The 17,505-nt window shown below is 41.9% G+C and overlaps 1 protein-coding gene and 1 long non-coding RNA gene across 2 annotated transcripts; one reads left to right on the top strand and one right to left on the bottom strand.

Moving 5' to 3' along the window:
* Positions 1–1,085: 1,085 nt before the first annotated feature.
* LOC144466491 (uncharacterized) lies at positions 1,086–14,601 on the top strand. The gene is made up of 5 exons (XM_078173551.1): positions 1,086–1,440; positions 1,775–1,930; positions 2,048–2,150; positions 2,749–2,756; positions 14,308–14,601. Exons 1-5 carry the CDS (start codon positions 1,096–1,098, stop codon positions 14,599–14,601), a joined length of 906 nt encoding a protein of 301 aa, XP_078029677.1. The 5' UTR covers positions 1,086–1,095.
* On the bottom strand, positions 4,996–6,414 carry LOC144466570 (uncharacterized). The gene is made up of 2 exons (XR_013493181.1): positions 5,219–6,414; positions 4,996–5,186 (listed from the first exon to the last, which is right to left on the bottom strand). It is a non-coding gene; the product is annotated as an uncharacterized LOC144466570 (long non-coding RNA).
* Positions 14,602–17,505: the final 2,904 nt, after the last annotated feature.

Raw genomic sequence — 17,505 nt, 5'->3', positions numbered from 1 at the left:
TGCATCCACACACACACACACACTCATCCATGTAAAAAAGCACATAGACTCACAAACACAGACAAACAGCCCCACCAACACAAAAATACACACTAAGAAAGACTGTACACAGACATACAACACACACACACAAACACATGGACACACACAAACACATATACACACAGCACACAACACACAGCACACACAAATACATCCACAAAAACACACACACACACAAACATCATCACCATCATCAACGCACCACCGTGAGCATGAAGACAGCATGGCGGTGGCAGATGCACAGAGGAACAGGCATATATTGCAGTTTCTTCAGAAATTGTCTGGTATGTGTATACTGTTAATACTCAAAGCCAGTCTGACTTGAACTAATCTTATTCTCTCTCTCTTTCTCTCCCTCTCTCTTACTCTCTCAGACTCTTGAGCATGGCTGGAAAGAAGTCTGCAAAGCTGTTGGTTTTTCTGAGTCTAGACAACAAAAGAAAATTGTTGCTGCCAAATGGGATTCCAGAGTCTGTGGAGGAGCTTGTTGATGATGTGAGGAGAGCTTGTGGATTGAGTGGGAACTTCAGGATCCAGTACCAGGACAAAGACTTTGGTGATACATTTGTAAATTTAACATCTACTGGAGAACTTCAGGATCTTGGCATCATCAAAGTAATCCCTTTGCCTGATGAAGACACAGCTCCTGCACAGACAGCTGTTCATGTCAGCCTCAGTAGTGATGACGCCTTTTCCACTTCTGGTGAAACTGATGACACGGTGATCCTCTCCACAACCTCTTCTAGTCCTTCTTCAAGGACCAAGCAGTGGCCCAAAGAGTTTCCCATTCCATGCTTTTCATATGACACTGAAGTCCAGTTAGAGAGAGGAAATGCTGCTTTCAAGGCAAATGGAACAAGGTTGAAAGTCAGTCCTAGGATGAAGTCAGACATTCTGGAAAAGGTGTCTGATGAGATCTACAAGTATAAAGCTTACCTGAAAAGCTCAGACTTATGTGAGGTTTCAGAGGCACTGATCAAGAAGCACCCCTGCTTGGCAGAGCCAGGATCTTGGAATGGCTGCTATGGCTGAACACAGAGACTTAAAACCAGGATGGGAAAGCTCCGTACCCAACTGAAGGGACTTGGATGCCCCGAGCTTGCTGTCAATGCTCTAAAGACCAAAGCTGCAGATGACGCCCATCCAGCAAAAAATGTCAAGCGACCTAAACGTGGTGAGGCCAACCATGTGCCGTCCTGTCCAGCTGGCGTGACAGCAGACAATCTTGAGATGGAGCGGCAGGTACTTTTGAAGGACGTGAAGAAACGGAACAACGGGAGGATTATCCGAGAAAAAATGGCCAAGACATTTGCCCTTCGTAGACAAGAAATTGTGGAAAAACAGCCCAGGGTGGAAGAACTCCAGGAGCGATGGCCAGCGATGTTTCAAGAAGAAGAGGTATCAGTTGAATCACTGTCATAATCTGTTAATGCTATATTTTTGTGAGTGTGTTGTACTCTTGTTTTGCTATGAAACTATGTCCCTGAAAAAAAGAAATTTCAGCATTTACAGACAGTAGACATTAGACACTGGAATAGGCTCACTGGTCACTCTTACAGAGCTTCTGTATTCCTGTGCGAGAATCTGACAGAATCTAGAATCTATCATCTCTCAGCACTCCATCCAGTCCAGAGTCCAGTCAGGCAAACAACACTATATTTTCCTGATCTTTTTGCCCTTTGCCAATCATATGCCTTAACATGAAATGTGTTGTCTAATTTGTATATTTCAGATCAATGCTGAATTCCTACGGATCACAACGGTACCTCTACAAGCACGATTCTTGGCCAGTTTGGATAAACAGAGCAGTCAGCTTCTTCAGGTCATTAGGAGAAAAGGTGGAGCTGTCGGTGAGAAAACCAGGGACATCCTTAAACCTTTGGATCAGGTATGAAATGCATATGTATTCCATTTGATTTCCTCTTTTATCAGTTCAGTTCTGTCTGTCGGTGAGTTGAAAGCTGATACATTTATTATCTTTTGATATGTGTCTTTGTTGCTACAGAGTGTGGACTTGAACATCAGAAGAGAGTGCCTCCTGAAGTCCCTCGTGATGTACCTGGGTGAAGATGTGAGCCACCTGATCAAAGAGTACCAGGTACAGTCAGGTCCATAATTATTTGGACAATGATACAGTTGTCATCATTTTGGCTCTGTACACCACCACAATGGGTTTTAAATAAAACAATGAATACCTGCTTAAAGTGCAGACTCTCAGCTTTCATTTAAGGCTTTTTTCAAAAATGTAGTATGAACCGTGTAGGAATGACAAGCATTTCTTCACACAGTCCCCCAACTTTAAGGGCTCATAAGTATTTGGACAAACTGACATAATCATCAATTAAACAGTCAGTTTTAATACTTGGTTGCAAATCCTTTACAGTCAATGACTGCCTGAAGTGTTGGACACATAGGCATCACCAGATGCTGGGTTTCTTCCCTGGTGATGCTCTGCCAGCCCTTTACTGCAGCCGTCTGCACTTCCTGCTTGTGTTTTGGGTGTTTTGCCCTCAGTTTTGGCTTCAGCAAGAGAAACGCATGCTCAATTGGATTCAGGTCAGATGATATGACTTGGCCATTGCAGAACATTCCACTTCTTTGCCTTAAAAATGTCTTTGGTTGCTTTTGCAATATGCTTCAGGTCAATGTCCATCTGCACTGTGAAGCATCGTCCAATGAGTTTTGAAGCATTTAGTTGAATCTGAGCAGATGATGTAGCCCCAAACACTTCAGCTTTCATCCTGATGCTCTTGTCAGCAGTCACATCATCAATAAATACAAGAGAACCAGTTCCACTGGCAGCCATACATGGCCATGACATAACAGTACCTCCACCATGCTTCACTGATGAGGTGGTGTGCTTTGGATCATGAGCAGTTCCTTCCCTTCTTCCTTCTCTTGTCTTCCCATCATTCTGGTAGTTGATCTTTGTTTTATGTCCATAGTATGCTGTTCCTGTAGTGTAATGTACTGATTTACTGAAGACATATACTGTACCTTTTAGTTGACCTTTAAAAAGATATGTGTTGAAGCAATATAATCTGTGCAACTGACAAATTACACACTGGTTTAATATTTCATGTATTCTTATGACACACACACACACTTATTGAGCACTTAAGCATTGAGCACTTAAGCATTGTGGTGGAGAAGTACCTAGGACTCACTGTGAATCATTTCTAAAAATAGCATGAGGATGGGTTCAGAAAACACTAGTGGAAAATTAGGGGAATTACAGCTTGTCCTGAGAATGACCCTAGAGGGGGAAGGACTAAAAAGTGCTGAGTCAGCAGAAGTATGACACCATTATGGTGGAGAAAAAGTGACTCAGCAGAGGTGGGATATCGTTACGATCAGAGCCAAGTGGGAAGGATTAAGGGAAAGAAATGACTCAGCAGAAATTCTACGATAAAAGAGTGAGCGCAAACAAAGAAATTTCAGCCTTGCTCCGGAGCTTGGCTCATTTGGGTTGTGATGTGTTTGTTGCCTGCGAGCACATTAAACTCAGTTGCATCTGATTCTACGTGTCTCCAGTGATTTTTTTTGATCTCTGAGTTTTTGATATCTAATGGAAGATAAAGAAAGTCCGTTTGAGAGGAAAAGAGCGAGGTCGCGAGCTAACTGGCCCGGCTCGGGACCTTGACTTTTTTGCTTCTACATTATTTGGCGAGCCAGCGTAGGAGGACGAGGAGGTCGGATCCTGAGATCGGGGGGCGCTTGGCTGCACATCAGACGTACAGGTGGCCACCAGATAAGGTAAGCAGAGCCTTTTTTCTGCCTAAACCGGGTGCGTCTGAGGTGCAGTTGGGAGCCGCCCAGGTCGGAGGTATTTGACAAATTCCTCTCCTAAAGAACCTAAAATGTGATGTAAAAATTACTAACTAATAACACAACATTGGAACATAGCTGATATATTGCTGGAGACAACTGAATCTAATGCAACACAGTGTATGTGTGTGTGTGTAAGTTAGAGAGATAAACATGGTGAGTGAGTGAGTGAGTGTGTGTATGTGTGTGTGGAATGTGGGGAGTGAGCTAGAGAAACCAAGCAGGCAAAAGAAAGAGTGAACGTGTGTGTGCTGAATGTATGGTAACAAATGTAGTGAGGAATGTAGTAAGAGTAAAGTATTTAAAGTATTAAAAGTATTTAAAGTATTTAAAGAGACAAAAGTGCACAATAAGAGAAGAAAAGAGTCAGAGATACTCAAAAGCATATCCGTGGTTACCGCTATTGACTTGACAAACGCATCCTTTAAATCTGTGAAGGCAGGGGCGTTGAGCCAACCAATAGGCTGCTCGGGCGGAATGCAAAAATAAGAGAGTCAGAGGTACTCAAAAGCGAATCCGTGGATACCGCTAGCGACTTGCCACGCACACCTTTAAGCCTGTAGGGGCAGGTGTGTGTGAGTCAACCGTTGGGACAGCTTAGACGGAGAGCTTAGGGAATAGAGATTAAGAAAAGGCCTAAAGTAAAAAGCTTCTGTGGATACCGCCGTTTTGAGGAAAGTGACCTCCCAGTCAAGAAGGAGGGGGAGTCACCGTAGACAGAACGGGACTGAACGGGCAGAACGCTTAAAATGTTGCAACCAAAGAGATAAAGGAAAAGTAAAAAAGACAAAAAACAAGTCAAAACAGTTAACAGATCGATCAAAAGTGTAAAATTGTAAAAACCTAACTGTAAGCTATAAAGTTGCTGTACATACATTGTAGTATATTTAGAAGTAAGTTGTAGTAAACACAGTATAATCTATTTAGAGTAATGCACGAAGCGTTGTATAAAGTGTTGTAAATACAGTAAAGTGTTAAATAAAATGTAACTGTAAAAAGACTGACAAATCATTGGGAGACTGACTAAACAGAGAGCACAAAAGGAGGGGGTGAGGCATGCAGCCAGCACAGAGTGAGGAACACAGCCAATAGAAGTGGGCTTATACAAAAAACAAAGCTTTGTTAAAATTTGATAGTTTGGTTCTGACCTCTATTGGGTTAAAGGTCATTACAAAGAAAAAAAGACATTTTGGGGCCTGAATGTTTTATCATAATCTGGTATCTGTGTGTTTGTTTTATGTGATTTGTTTCAAAGTTTTGTTACATGAGGTAGTTATTAACAGTGTCTCAGTGAAACAAAACCAGACAAGGGTAACCTAACGGTGTCAACAAATTGGGGACTGGAAACCTAACGGTGCCAACAAAAAGTCCACGTTTCACTGATTGAACCAGTTGCTCGGGTGAACTCCATACAAACTGGTTGGCTGTTAAGGGGAGAATAAAAAAGAAATATCTGTTATTTTAATTTAATTTTATAGATAAATAAAATAAGTGATAAGTATAGTTTCATAAATGAATAGAATAAGCAATAAAATTATAAATAATTTATAAATGATAAGTAGGTTTAGTTTATATGTATAGTTTTATAATAAATACAATAAGTAATAAAATAAAGAAAAAAGAAGTTGAGATCAAGCTGTTAAGAGTTGGATGGAAGAGGGTGACAGCAGTAGTAATGAAATTTGGGCCGAAGAATATTGCATGACTGATGGTTCAGTGGACACTAGAGGCATAAAAAACACATTTTGGGTTGGAAAGAAGCTACATAGACAGCGAAGGGGGTGAGCAGATAGAGAGAATCAAACTAAGCTGTTAAATAAATCAAGTACACAGGCTCCCTGCTGCAACATTGTGAGATCACATTAGGCTGTCTGATAAGGCCTCGCTGCTGCAACATTGGGAGATCAAATTAGGCTGACTTCACTGGTACAACATTGTGGACCAAAGATAACACAAATAGGGAGAGTAATAAGGCAAACACATAAATTTCACCAGTGACAGGTTAAGAGGTGAGGTTATACATAACTCACATCAGAACACCTGAAATAGATGGAAGAGGGAAATGAAGGGGAAGATGAGATTATAACAGAGAGTCATTGCGTCACTGAGGGTCCAGTAGAATTCAGGGGCATAAGAGCGCAATTTTGGCTGGAGAAGAACATACTTTGACAGTAAAGGGGTAGAACATTGGCAAGACGAGCAGGAGATCAAACAAAAACTTTGGCAGGTCACCAAATTTGTTAACTTGAAGAGAGTAAAAGAGTTATTTCCAGGTGTCCCGTGGGAAGTGATTTTGCGCAGACTGTGGGTTCCTTACTCATTAAATCCGCTGCTGCAGAATTTGTGTGATAATCATAAGGACGCGCCAGTAGCTTCACTCCCTCTACACCAGATAAGAAACGAGGTCACGAAGGAGAGACACATAATCCATGGCTGCGGATTGTTGTTGTGCCCAGAAAAGTTGATTTGGGAGACATGAACATTTGGCTGTTTAACCAAAGCCCCCCTAGGAGACAGGTCACATAAATTAGAATATAATCTCTGAAAAAGAAATAATAATAATAATAATAATAATAATAATAATAATAATAATAATATAACAATAAAAAAAAAGAAACTACCGTTACAGTAGAGGACATTATTAGCACTGATAAGCACAAAAGAAACAGACGAGCAACAAGAAATTCCAAGAGCTGGCACAGTGAAACAAGGCTTCAAGGAAAGATGGAAAAAAGGGTCTGACACCCATAGAGATAGTGATGACATAACATCCAGGTAGGAGAAACTGAATCCAGCGCTGTGTGACTAAATGGCACAAAAAGAACATCAGGAAAAACAAAAATAAATAAATAAATAAATAAATCAAAAATCTGGAAAAAAAAAAAAAAAAAATTGTTGGCCTAAGGATGGAACCTTCAACCTGGCATGTTGCGACGAGGTGGATACAGAACTAAATACATTGAGGCAAAAGACACTAAGGTGAGTTATAAAAAAAAGAACAATAGGGTTAAGGAAAGGGAGGTATTAGGGTGGTTTAGACAAGCAGGGGGTAGGAAGCGAATGTTGCAAGTAGTCAAGTCAAGTCAAGTCAACTTTATTTATAAAGCACATAAAAAAACAACTCACATTGACCAAAGTGCTGAACATATAAAAAATAGAAAATGAAAAATACAGAGGAAACACAATAACAAAAAAACCAAAGCCATAGCAGCAACATACATAAATACATAAATCAAGGCACAAATAAGCACAGAGTAGGAGATTAAAATATCATGTCAGAAGAATACAAATGTTTTTGAGAAGAGATATGTTTTGAGCCTAGATTTAACCGAGCCAAGGGAGTGCAGCAGGCATCCACAGGACCCACGGGCACTGATGGATGTGAGACCCATAGCCCCACCCCTACCAGCATCACCACCACCATACCCACAAGACACATCACCATCAGAGACGGGACAATACCCACTGCGCTCGGTGGGGGAGGCAAGAGCAGCAACAACAATGGAAGGCCAAGTGGAGGGAAGGTTCACAGTGACCTTGGCCAGGGATACGAAGGCCGAGAGCAGATGAAAGAAGACGCTCCCCACACGCAGAACACTGACAATCCAGTGCCACTCATTACCACTCCAGAGGTCCCCGAGGTGGCGGGGTCGAGTTGGACCTAGGGGAGGACCGGCAGGCCGAGGAGGATGGAGAGGGGGACTGAGCTTTCCTCCAAGACCCCAGCCACCGCAACAGCAAACCTATCAGCGAGCCGCACCCTATCAGCAATCAGGCTCCCAGGAAATGAACACAGGATTTCCAGGAGTGAATCCTGCAGCATCTAACCAGCTATGCTGGGGTTGTTACCAGCCTGGCCACCGACACAAAAACTGTTTGGTCAACCCATGGGAAGGTCCAGCAGAAAATTTGCCGAAAACGAGACAGGGTGCCCATGGTAGGGTTGCCCGGAGAAGCCTGAGGGGGAAGTAATGTCACCAGTCATTTCATTACAGCCACACGACGAACCAACTGTACCTGTTGTCACCCACGAACAAGCATATCCTTTTATGGTGGACACAGGGGCTGCCTATTCATGCCTAGGAAAAGAGGGCTCTGAACTCCCCCTCTCTAAGTCATCTATCAAGACCATAGGCTTCTCTTTGAAATCACAAGTCATACCATTGACAGAGCCCGTTCCAATGCTTATCGCAGGAAAAGTCAAATTTGCACTCCTACTCTACTCAGCTCATACACCAGTGAATCTTCTAGGCAGAGATATATTGTGCCCTCTCAAAGCTAAGAACATGTGTGCTCAAGATGGACTATATTTAGATTTCCCTGAGGAACCTCCACAAAGCATGATGCCACAGCTGCCCCGTGAACGCCACAGAGACACAATAGGCGTTGGGCTACTGCCTCCAACTGACACCAGAAGAGCCGCACCTTAAACGGACATGGACTCAGTGGGAACCATGGGTCAGGTTACATTTTGACACAGCACATAGTCCCACTCTGCCACTGCATTGCACACTCGTGTATGATGCAGACCAGACTCATGTAGATTGTCAAGAATGCAGGAACACAGTGCTCAAAAAAAAAAAAAAAAAAAACATGCCTGATCATTAGTGAAGACATGTATTCAGCACCTCAAGGTGTGGCGGCAGCCGTCCGCCTCCCAGAAGAATTAGCAGGATGGTTTCAGGTGCCAAATTCTGCACCACACATTACACTGATGATAGCAGAAGGTTATGAGTCTCATCATTTGGGTCTAATGGTCGGATGTGCACTGCAGGTGCGAGAGTGGTTACCCAACAAGAACAAATACATCCACATTTCAGATGACAAACAATACATTAGAATCTCAACTAAGACAGGTGATAAAGCAGTCACAGATAAGGTACTTGTAGATGGTACTACTCCCACACAGATGGCAGTCACAGAAGAACACGCACGGTTCCACCACAGCTATGGACAGCACATAAAACAGACGTAGGCTTGATAAAATCAGCGCAACCTATTCATATCACACTAAAACCACACGCTAGCCTACCATACCAGAGGCAGTATCCTCTGTAGCGGCATGCCATTGACGATATCCAACCCACAATTGAAGGCTTGGTAAAAGCCGGAGTTCTGGTCAAAACTAGAAGTCCCTGCAACACGCCCATTTTTCCAATCAAGAAACCAAATTCCTCAGAAGAGCAGCTAATGCAGTGGTGGAAACAGAGACGCCACATGTGCCAGATTCACACACGTTGCTTTCAAACATACCATCCGACACACAGTGGTACACAGTTATCGATTTGTGTTCAGCCTTTTTCAGTGTACCGCTACACCCAGACTCTCAATATTTGTTTGCATTCACTTATGAAGGTCAGCAATATGACCTAGCTAATTTGAACGTGCCAAGCACTGTATTACAACATGCATATGATTTGCTTGTCTGTAGCTTTTCAAAAGAACAATGTCAAAAAGATTCCATTGCAGTGCTCACAGCATTAGCAAAGGGGGGGACACAAAGGTCCGTAAAAACAAATTGCAGTTCTGCCAGCAGTCTGTAGACTACTTGGGCAGACAGTCGAGTGGGGATAAAAAGTGCATTGCCCCATCTCAAATAGAGGTAGTAAGGCACCTCAACCGCAGGCGGTGGGCCAAATGCTGTCTTTTCTCAGCATGACAGGATACAGTCGGCCATGGATTTGTGACTATGCTATAAAAACTGCTCCACTCAGAGCTTTACTAAGAGCAGTAGGACAGACAAACAACACAGCACAATTGACATGGACAGAGGAAGCTGAGGGTGCATTCCAAATCTAAAAAATAGACATGCAGTCAGCTCCAGCGTTAGGGACTCCTAACTATGCTAAACCTTTTCATCTCTAGGTAGCAGAAAGATCAGGCTTTGCATGTGCCGTCCTGATGCAAGACATGCCCACAGGCCAGGTGTACGGGCTGTGAGGTAATCCTATCAGCCCCTGAATTTAACATTCAACGCTGTTCCACCATCAACCCCGCCACTAAACTGGTGCTGCCAACAGATGGTAAGCCACATGATTGCATTCATGACACAGAGACATTTATGCGTACTAGAGAAGATTTGCACAATCAACCTATCCCAGCTGATCTCACATTGTTTGTAGATGGCTCATGTTTTCGTGACACCACTGGTAGCCATGCAGGCTACGGGATTGTTCAACTTCACAACAATGACCACACCTTTGAGACACTACAATCACATAAACTTGCTCAGCCATGCTCAGCCCAACTTGCAGAGATAAAAGCTTTAACAGCAGCATGTAAATTGGCAGAGGGACAATCACTAAATGTATACACAGACTCAGTATACACCTGTGGTGTGTGCCACGTCCATGCTAACATATGGAAACAAAGAGGATTCGCAGAGCTGACGGCACTCCTGTAACACATGGAGCTGCCATCCTCGACCTGATAGAAGCCATGTTCCTTCCCACAGCTCTAGCAGTAATTAAAATGTCCAGCCCACCAAAACACTGATACATTGATAGCCAAAGGCAATAACTTTGCAGATGAACAGGCAGCAATAGGGGCAGTAATGACACCCTTACTAACCATACAAGACTGTGAACCCCTCACAACCATGCCCTCCCTCATAGCAGCTCAAAACAGAGTTACTGAGGCCGAAAAACGTCTATGGGTAAAAAGATACAATATCATTGGACAATGGTAGCCATTTTGTGTCTAACGTCATACAAGAGACACTGAAACAACTAGGGATCAAACAAAAATTTGGCTGCGTTTACAATCCCCAATCACAGGGAGCTGTAGAAAGAGCAAATGGTATTTTAAAAACCAAAATAGCAAAAATAGTAGTAGATAGTGGAAATAAGCTTAATTGGGTGGATGCTTTACCGCTTGCACTAATGTCTATGCGTTCACAAGCCAGCTGAGTCACGCATCTAACACCGCATGAAATGCTTACGAGCCGGCTCATGCCGCTACCATACTTAAGAGGTCCCCATGAGGGACCGTCCCTGGAACAATTACAAGGCGAAATGTTTGACTATTTACGAAGTCTAACCCGTATCCATAGGGCTATCTCCCAGCAGGTGAAAGGCACCACAGAGGACAGAAGGGTCGAAATCCCAGAAGACCTTCAACGCATACTTCCTGGAGAGTGGGTGTACGTCAAGGTGTTCAAAAGGAAGTGGGACCAGCCACGCAGAGAAGGTCCATACAAGGTCATATTAGCTACACCAACTGCCTTGAAAGTTGAAGGTAAGGACGTTTGGTTCCATCTTAACCACTGCTGCAGAGCTAACAACCCAGAGAGGGTGTCGACAGAGAGCACCTCAGAGGAAAACACCCCTTTCCTCAGTCGCCACCTGGTAGCCACAGGGCTGAGGATGAGGGCCCAAGCGCAGAGAGAACAGAGAGAGAGAGAGAGGGAGAGCCGATTCAGGGTAAGAAATAACCAAATAATTGGCAATAGATTCAGGAAAAATCTTGCTGTTACCAAACCCATACTAACAATCGACTGATTAACATATATAGGTTATCTATACCACAGGGCAATTAGGAGGAAAAGGAAGGAAGTGAATTGAACTAAACAATGTCCTTTCTAACACACAGATTGGTGCAGAGCATGGCCAGCATGTGGAGATCCCTGTATCCAAAGCAGCAGAATCCAGGGTTGGCCTACCAAGAGCGCCCAGCCATGTCAGAGGACCAGCCCCCATTTGAGCCCAGGCTAGGGATGACCTACAGCGGCAACTGGTCAACCACCACGTGCTGCAACAGAAGATTGAGATGCTAAGGGGATCAGGTGGCGTCCTACCGGCGCCTGCGGATGACTGGCACATCCGCCTATGTGCCCGACGGACAGTAACTTGGCAGCATTAACAGCAAAGATAACTATGTACCTTGCTTACTGTACTCTGTATATGTGAAGTTATCATGCATTCACTGAAGAAAATACCAGTAACGACTGTAGTAACAACCACTGTATAAGAATGTCATTATGATTAATCATGCAACAAGAAAAACAAAGACATTATTAGGCTAGCTCTTATACTCTATATACATACGAATTATTCGAGGTGATAATCATGAATTGTGTGTGATACCTACGGATGACAAAATGTGTGACAGATACTGCTGATAATCAATGAAGTATGACTTATGTGCAGCTCTACTGATGTTGATCACTGGAAAATGATTCGTGTGTGATAATAGCCAATCTAAATCTTAATGGTATGGGACTATAAAGTCCCAAAGGGGGGATATATATATTTTCTCCCCCTTGCTGTGATTTAAGATATTATATGGGACTATGGAGCCCCAAAGGGGGGAATGTAGTGTAATGTACTGATTTACTGAAGACATATACTGTACCTTTTAGTTGACCTTTAAAAAGATATGTGTTGAAGCAATATAATCTGTGCAACTGACAAATTACACACTGGTTTAATATTTCATGTATTCTTATGACACACACACACTTATTGAGCACTTAAGCATTGTGGTGGAGAAGTACCTAGGACTCACTGTGAATCATTTCTAAAAATAGCATGAGGATGGGTTCAGAAAACACTAGTGGAAAATTAGGGGAATTACAGCTTGTCCTGAGAATGACCCTAGAGGGGGAAGGACTAAAAAGTGCTGAGTCAGCAGAAGTATGACACCATTATGGTGGAGAAAAAGTGACTCAGCAGAGGTGGGATATCGTTACGATCAGAGCCAAGTGGGAAGGATTAAGGGAAAGAAATGACTCAGCAGAAATTCTACGATAAAAGAGCGAGCGCAAACAAAGAAATTTCAGCCTTGCTCCGGAGCTTGGCTCATTTGGGTTGTGATGTGTTTGTTGCCTGCGAGCACATTAAACTCAGTTGCATCTGATTCTACGTGTCTCCAGTGATTTTTTTTTTTGACCTCTGAGTTTTTGATATCTAATGGAAGATAAAGAAAGTCCGTTTGAGAGGAAAAGAGCGAGGTCGCGAGCTAACTGGCCCGGCTCGGGACCTTGACTTTTTTGCTTCTACATTCCACAACTGTACAGGCTTTTTAGATGGTTTTTGACAAACTCTAATCTGGCCTTCCATTTTTAAGGCTAACCAATGGTTTGCATAAACTCTCTGTATTTATTCTAGTGAAGTCTTGTCTTGCTTACAAGAGCAGCAGGATGAAAGCTGAAGTGTTTGGGGCACCATTATCTGCTCAGATTCAACCAAATGCTTCAAAACTCATTGGACGATGCTTCACAGTGCAGTTGGACATTGACCTGAAGCATATTGCAAAAGCAACCAAAGACATTTTTAAGGCAAAGAAGTGGAATGTTCTGTAATGGCCAAGTCATATCATCTGACCTGAATCCAATTGAGCATGCGTTTCTCTTGCTGAAGCCAAAACTGAGGGCAAAACACCCAAAACACAAGCAGGAAGTGCAGACGGCTGCAGTAAAGGGCTGGCAGAGCATCACCAGGGAAGAAACCCAGCATCTGGTGATGCCTATGTGTCCAACACGTCAGGCAGTCATTGACTGTAAAGGATTTGCAACCAAGTATTAAAACTGACTGTTTAATTGATGATTATGTTAGTTTGTCCAAATACTTATCAGCCCTTAAAGTTGGGGGACTGTGTGAAGAAATGCTTGTCATTACTACACAGTTCATACTACATTTTTGAAAAAAGCCTTAAATGAAAGCTGAGAGTCTGCACTTTAAGCAGGTATTCATTGTTTCATTTAAAACCCATTGTGGTGGTGTACAGAGCCAAAATGACGACAACTGTATCATTGTCCAAATAATTATGGACCTGACTGTAAGTCAGCAAATCATGGCAATGCACTGAGATCAGGCTGTTTTCTGTTAAATGAAACTGTTGGCCCTGGGCGTTTGATCAGACTAATCAATAACTATCCAGGAGAATAGCACCAAGGGTCTTTCCCTCTCCTTGCTGTCTTTCTCTCAATTCAGTGTGCTTTATTGGCATGCCAGTTTACAAACAAACAATATTGCCAAAGCATGTAACAAATGAATCAGCAATTAACCAACATTCTAAAAAGTTATTCTCATGCCCCTCCATATATCGTGCTGATCTGCCTCCACTGTCCACTTCAGTGTGTCTGTGTTTGAGGAAAAATAAACCAGCAAAATATAATGTTAGCCATTAGAAACAGAACTTGCACATTGATATATTCTTCTTAATATTTGTCATCCAACTGTCCCCATTTCTCCCTCTCTCTTTCTCTAGCTCTCTTTGATATTTAAAATTAAAATGTGATCACAGGAGTGCACTTATATATTATGGAGGTTACTGGAGGTTATATATTATATACTACTTGCATGATTTATTGTCTGAGTGTCAGTAATCTTAATCATTATTGAATTTATTGAATGAATAATCCCCCCTCCCCCCTCCCCGGGGACAATAAACTAAACTAACTTAATTGTCTGATTTCAGGTTGTCCAAAAGGAAGAGGCGGAAACAGAACTCGAACATACCACCATGGCCATCTTTGTCCTCCGGGATGGTGACGCTCTCTCCCCTCCAGAGGACATTGGCCTTGTCATCGATGGTGCGGAGGTACTAAACGACTTGTCCTCAATTGCATCGGCTTATGCCATGCTATTTGGCCTGATGTATGCACTCAACTTGAGGTATCCAGTTGAACTCAAATATACCTTTGAGACCTTTCAAAAAATCGGCATGGATATTGAAAGTAGGCAAATGTCAAGAAGGGTTCAGAACCTCTGTGCTAAGCTGCAGGAGTGAGTATCAAGCTTCCCTTGTGGGAAAATATGTGAACTAGCTAAAACTGTCACATTGTTAGTTATGAGCCTTGGTAATCATCACAGATGATTACTTGTTGCTGTTGCAAGAGAAAACATTGTTATTCAGGTTTGCCAGGTTCAGATTTTGTGTGAAATCATCGTGGCCATTTTTCTTGGTTTTAAAATGGACCATGTGTTTCTTGGGATTTAAATGGCACTAGTTTTATAAAGGAGACTAGACTTTTGCCTTGTTAGATGCTGATGCATTTTATATGGTGGTTGGTGGTTGTTTGTGTCTGTAGGTAGTTGTGTGCGTGTGCAAGTAGGTGTGTGTGTGCGTGTGCGAGTAGGTGTGTGTGTGTGTGTGTGTGTGTGTGTGTGTGTGTGTGTGTGTGTGTGTGTGTGTGTGTGTGTGCGCGTGCGTGCATGTATGTCTGTGAGTCTGTGAGCAGGTTGCTGTGTGTGTGTGTGCTAAATGCATGCAGCCTAAATGCACTACCACCATTAAATGAATGGAGTGCCGGACCCAATGTGAATCCAGCCTTACTGCCACCAATTCTCACATCTGTTCTGAGGGATGAGGAACCTTTTGTTGGAGCTGTTTGTTGGGCTTTTGAAAGTCTTATTTATTTTTATACAGTTTTAATATTTTATATAAAGAATAGCCTACCTCACCTCAAAACCATTTTGAGCTGTGCTTTTGAAAAACTGGAGCTGTTTGTTGGGCTTTTGAAAAAGTATTTAATTTTATATTTACATTTTATTTTTTTATAAAGTTTTTATATTGTATCTAAAGAATAGCCTAGCTCACCTCAAAACCATTTAAAAAGGTTTGAATACCGTGATGTGAGAAATTTAATAAAAGAAATGTGAAAATTGAACTGTGTGTCTTTCCATAATTTCATCCAACTTGGAGGAAAGTAATTCAATTACTTGTGACAAGTTGACGCAACTTCATTAGTTTTTGTGAAAGTGAAAAAATACATTGTATTCATACAGCATATTACTTTGTAGTTCTGTAAGATTTTGGCTCAAGTCAGGGTGAAAAAATAAGTTAATGCAAAGCGTAAAAAAATAAAATTGCAAGTAGAAATTATGATTTCACTGTATTTGAAAACTTTCAATGGTTTTAATTAATTTTTTGAATTAACATTACTACATTATTTCCTTTGTTCAAACTATTTTTTTTAATTTGAGAAAAACTAAACCAACTTGCTGTAACAAGTTGAAATTATGAGTGCATTATATTTGAAAACTTTCATTGGTTTTAATTGACATTACATTACACATTTGCTTTGTTCAAACTGATTTTTTTGATTTGAGAAAAACTAAAAAAATTAGGTGTAACAATTTTTTTACTTTGATCCAAAGTAACACTTTCTACAGTGTAACACTCATGGAAATAAAATTGATAGGGGTGGTATAGACTGGCTCCTGTAACTCACACACCAAAAATGACCAGCAGGTGGCGCTATTTTCAATGCAAAAGCATTTTTGGCTAATAACTCCCACATAATATGTCGCACATTGTTAAACCTTCTATTTACGTGTTCTCTGAATTCAGCTGAATTGTGTGGTGTAAGCCACACCCACTTTCGCGGTAACTTTCCATTCGCTAAATCGTGACAAATGAAAACGTACTTTTTCAAACTCCTCCTAGGCGATTTGACTGATTTGCACCAAACTTTGCATGTAGCATCTGTGGACCCTCCTGAAAAAAAAGTTATTAAAAGAATTTTGTTTGACCAAAAAACGCCCAAAATATAAAACAACAAATTCCTGCACATTGTGTTCAAAACAGACAGTCTTTCATATCTTATCACTTGTCTCTTATCACAACACTTTTGCTAATTGTGTTTCATTGCCTGATGAGGGTTTGTGCAAAATTCGGTGCAAATCGGCCAATAGATGGCGCTCTGGTGGCAGTCTAATTAGTGTGAATGGAAGTAAATTGGAAAATCTTCAAATCCTCTTCAAAACTCATCGACTTTCAACCTCTTCTTTTGCCTCATACTTTGAGCTAGAGACACCATGTCAACTTTTAAAGAGTCAGAAGACCTTGAACTATTGGGCATGTATTCAGCTTCTACCTGAGTCTCACCGATGTGAAGTGGATTGCGCTGGTCTCTCCTCTTCCTTGGGTTGATAATCATCTCCTTAGTCTTCACTGCGTTTAAGGAGAAATTATTTGTGTGGCACCAGGACACCAGCTGAGCCACCTCCTCTCTGTAGTCTATACATTAGTAGCTTTAAACAGTCATAAAAATATTGGAAAAATACATACGTGGGTTGTGTGCCTACCTGTATACTGGAAATGTAAGTAAGAGATAATGTTTATTTTTTTATTTATTACAGTTGACAAGACATCTAGGTGCACGCCCTCCGACGGCAGCATGCCCCGACATGCGTGGACTGCGAGGGCCCGTTCATCGCTGCTTGCAGCTTTAATTTCTTTCTTCTTATTTATTTTTTCTTTTATTTTTCTTCTTCTTTTTTTAATCACATCGGGATGGGGGTGAGGGAGGTGAGGGGGTCTGTGGGCGATCTGTTGGGGATGGGGGGCTCTGCTTTTAACATGTAAAGCACTTTGTGCTACATTTTATTGTATGATAAGTGCTCTATAAATAAAGATTATTTGATTGACTGACTGATTGATTGATAATAGTCCCAAAATCCCATCTGCATCCTGTTTATTTTGCCATGGTACACGATTTGATGACCACACACACACACACATACAAACAATAGAGATAGTGGCGTTTGGATTTGGTTGCAGTAGACGGACGGCAATTTGAAATGGAATGAAGCCCACAGACGGCGGACAGTACAAAACAGTAGTCGAATGCGCCACATCCGCCCAAGCACAATGCTCTTATAGCCCTACGCTATCAAAAGCTGGCAAAAT

Source organism: Epinephelus lanceolatus, chromosome 13 (genome assembly GCF_041903045.1).
Source record: "Epinephelus lanceolatus isolate andai-2023 chromosome 13, ASM4190304v1, whole genome shotgun sequence".
NCBI classification, from domain to species: Eukaryota; Metazoa; Chordata; class Actinopteri; order Perciformes; family Serranidae; genus Epinephelus; species Epinephelus lanceolatus.
Note: the sequence above shows the minus strand (reverse complement) of the source record. Positions and strands in the feature narration are given on the sequence as shown.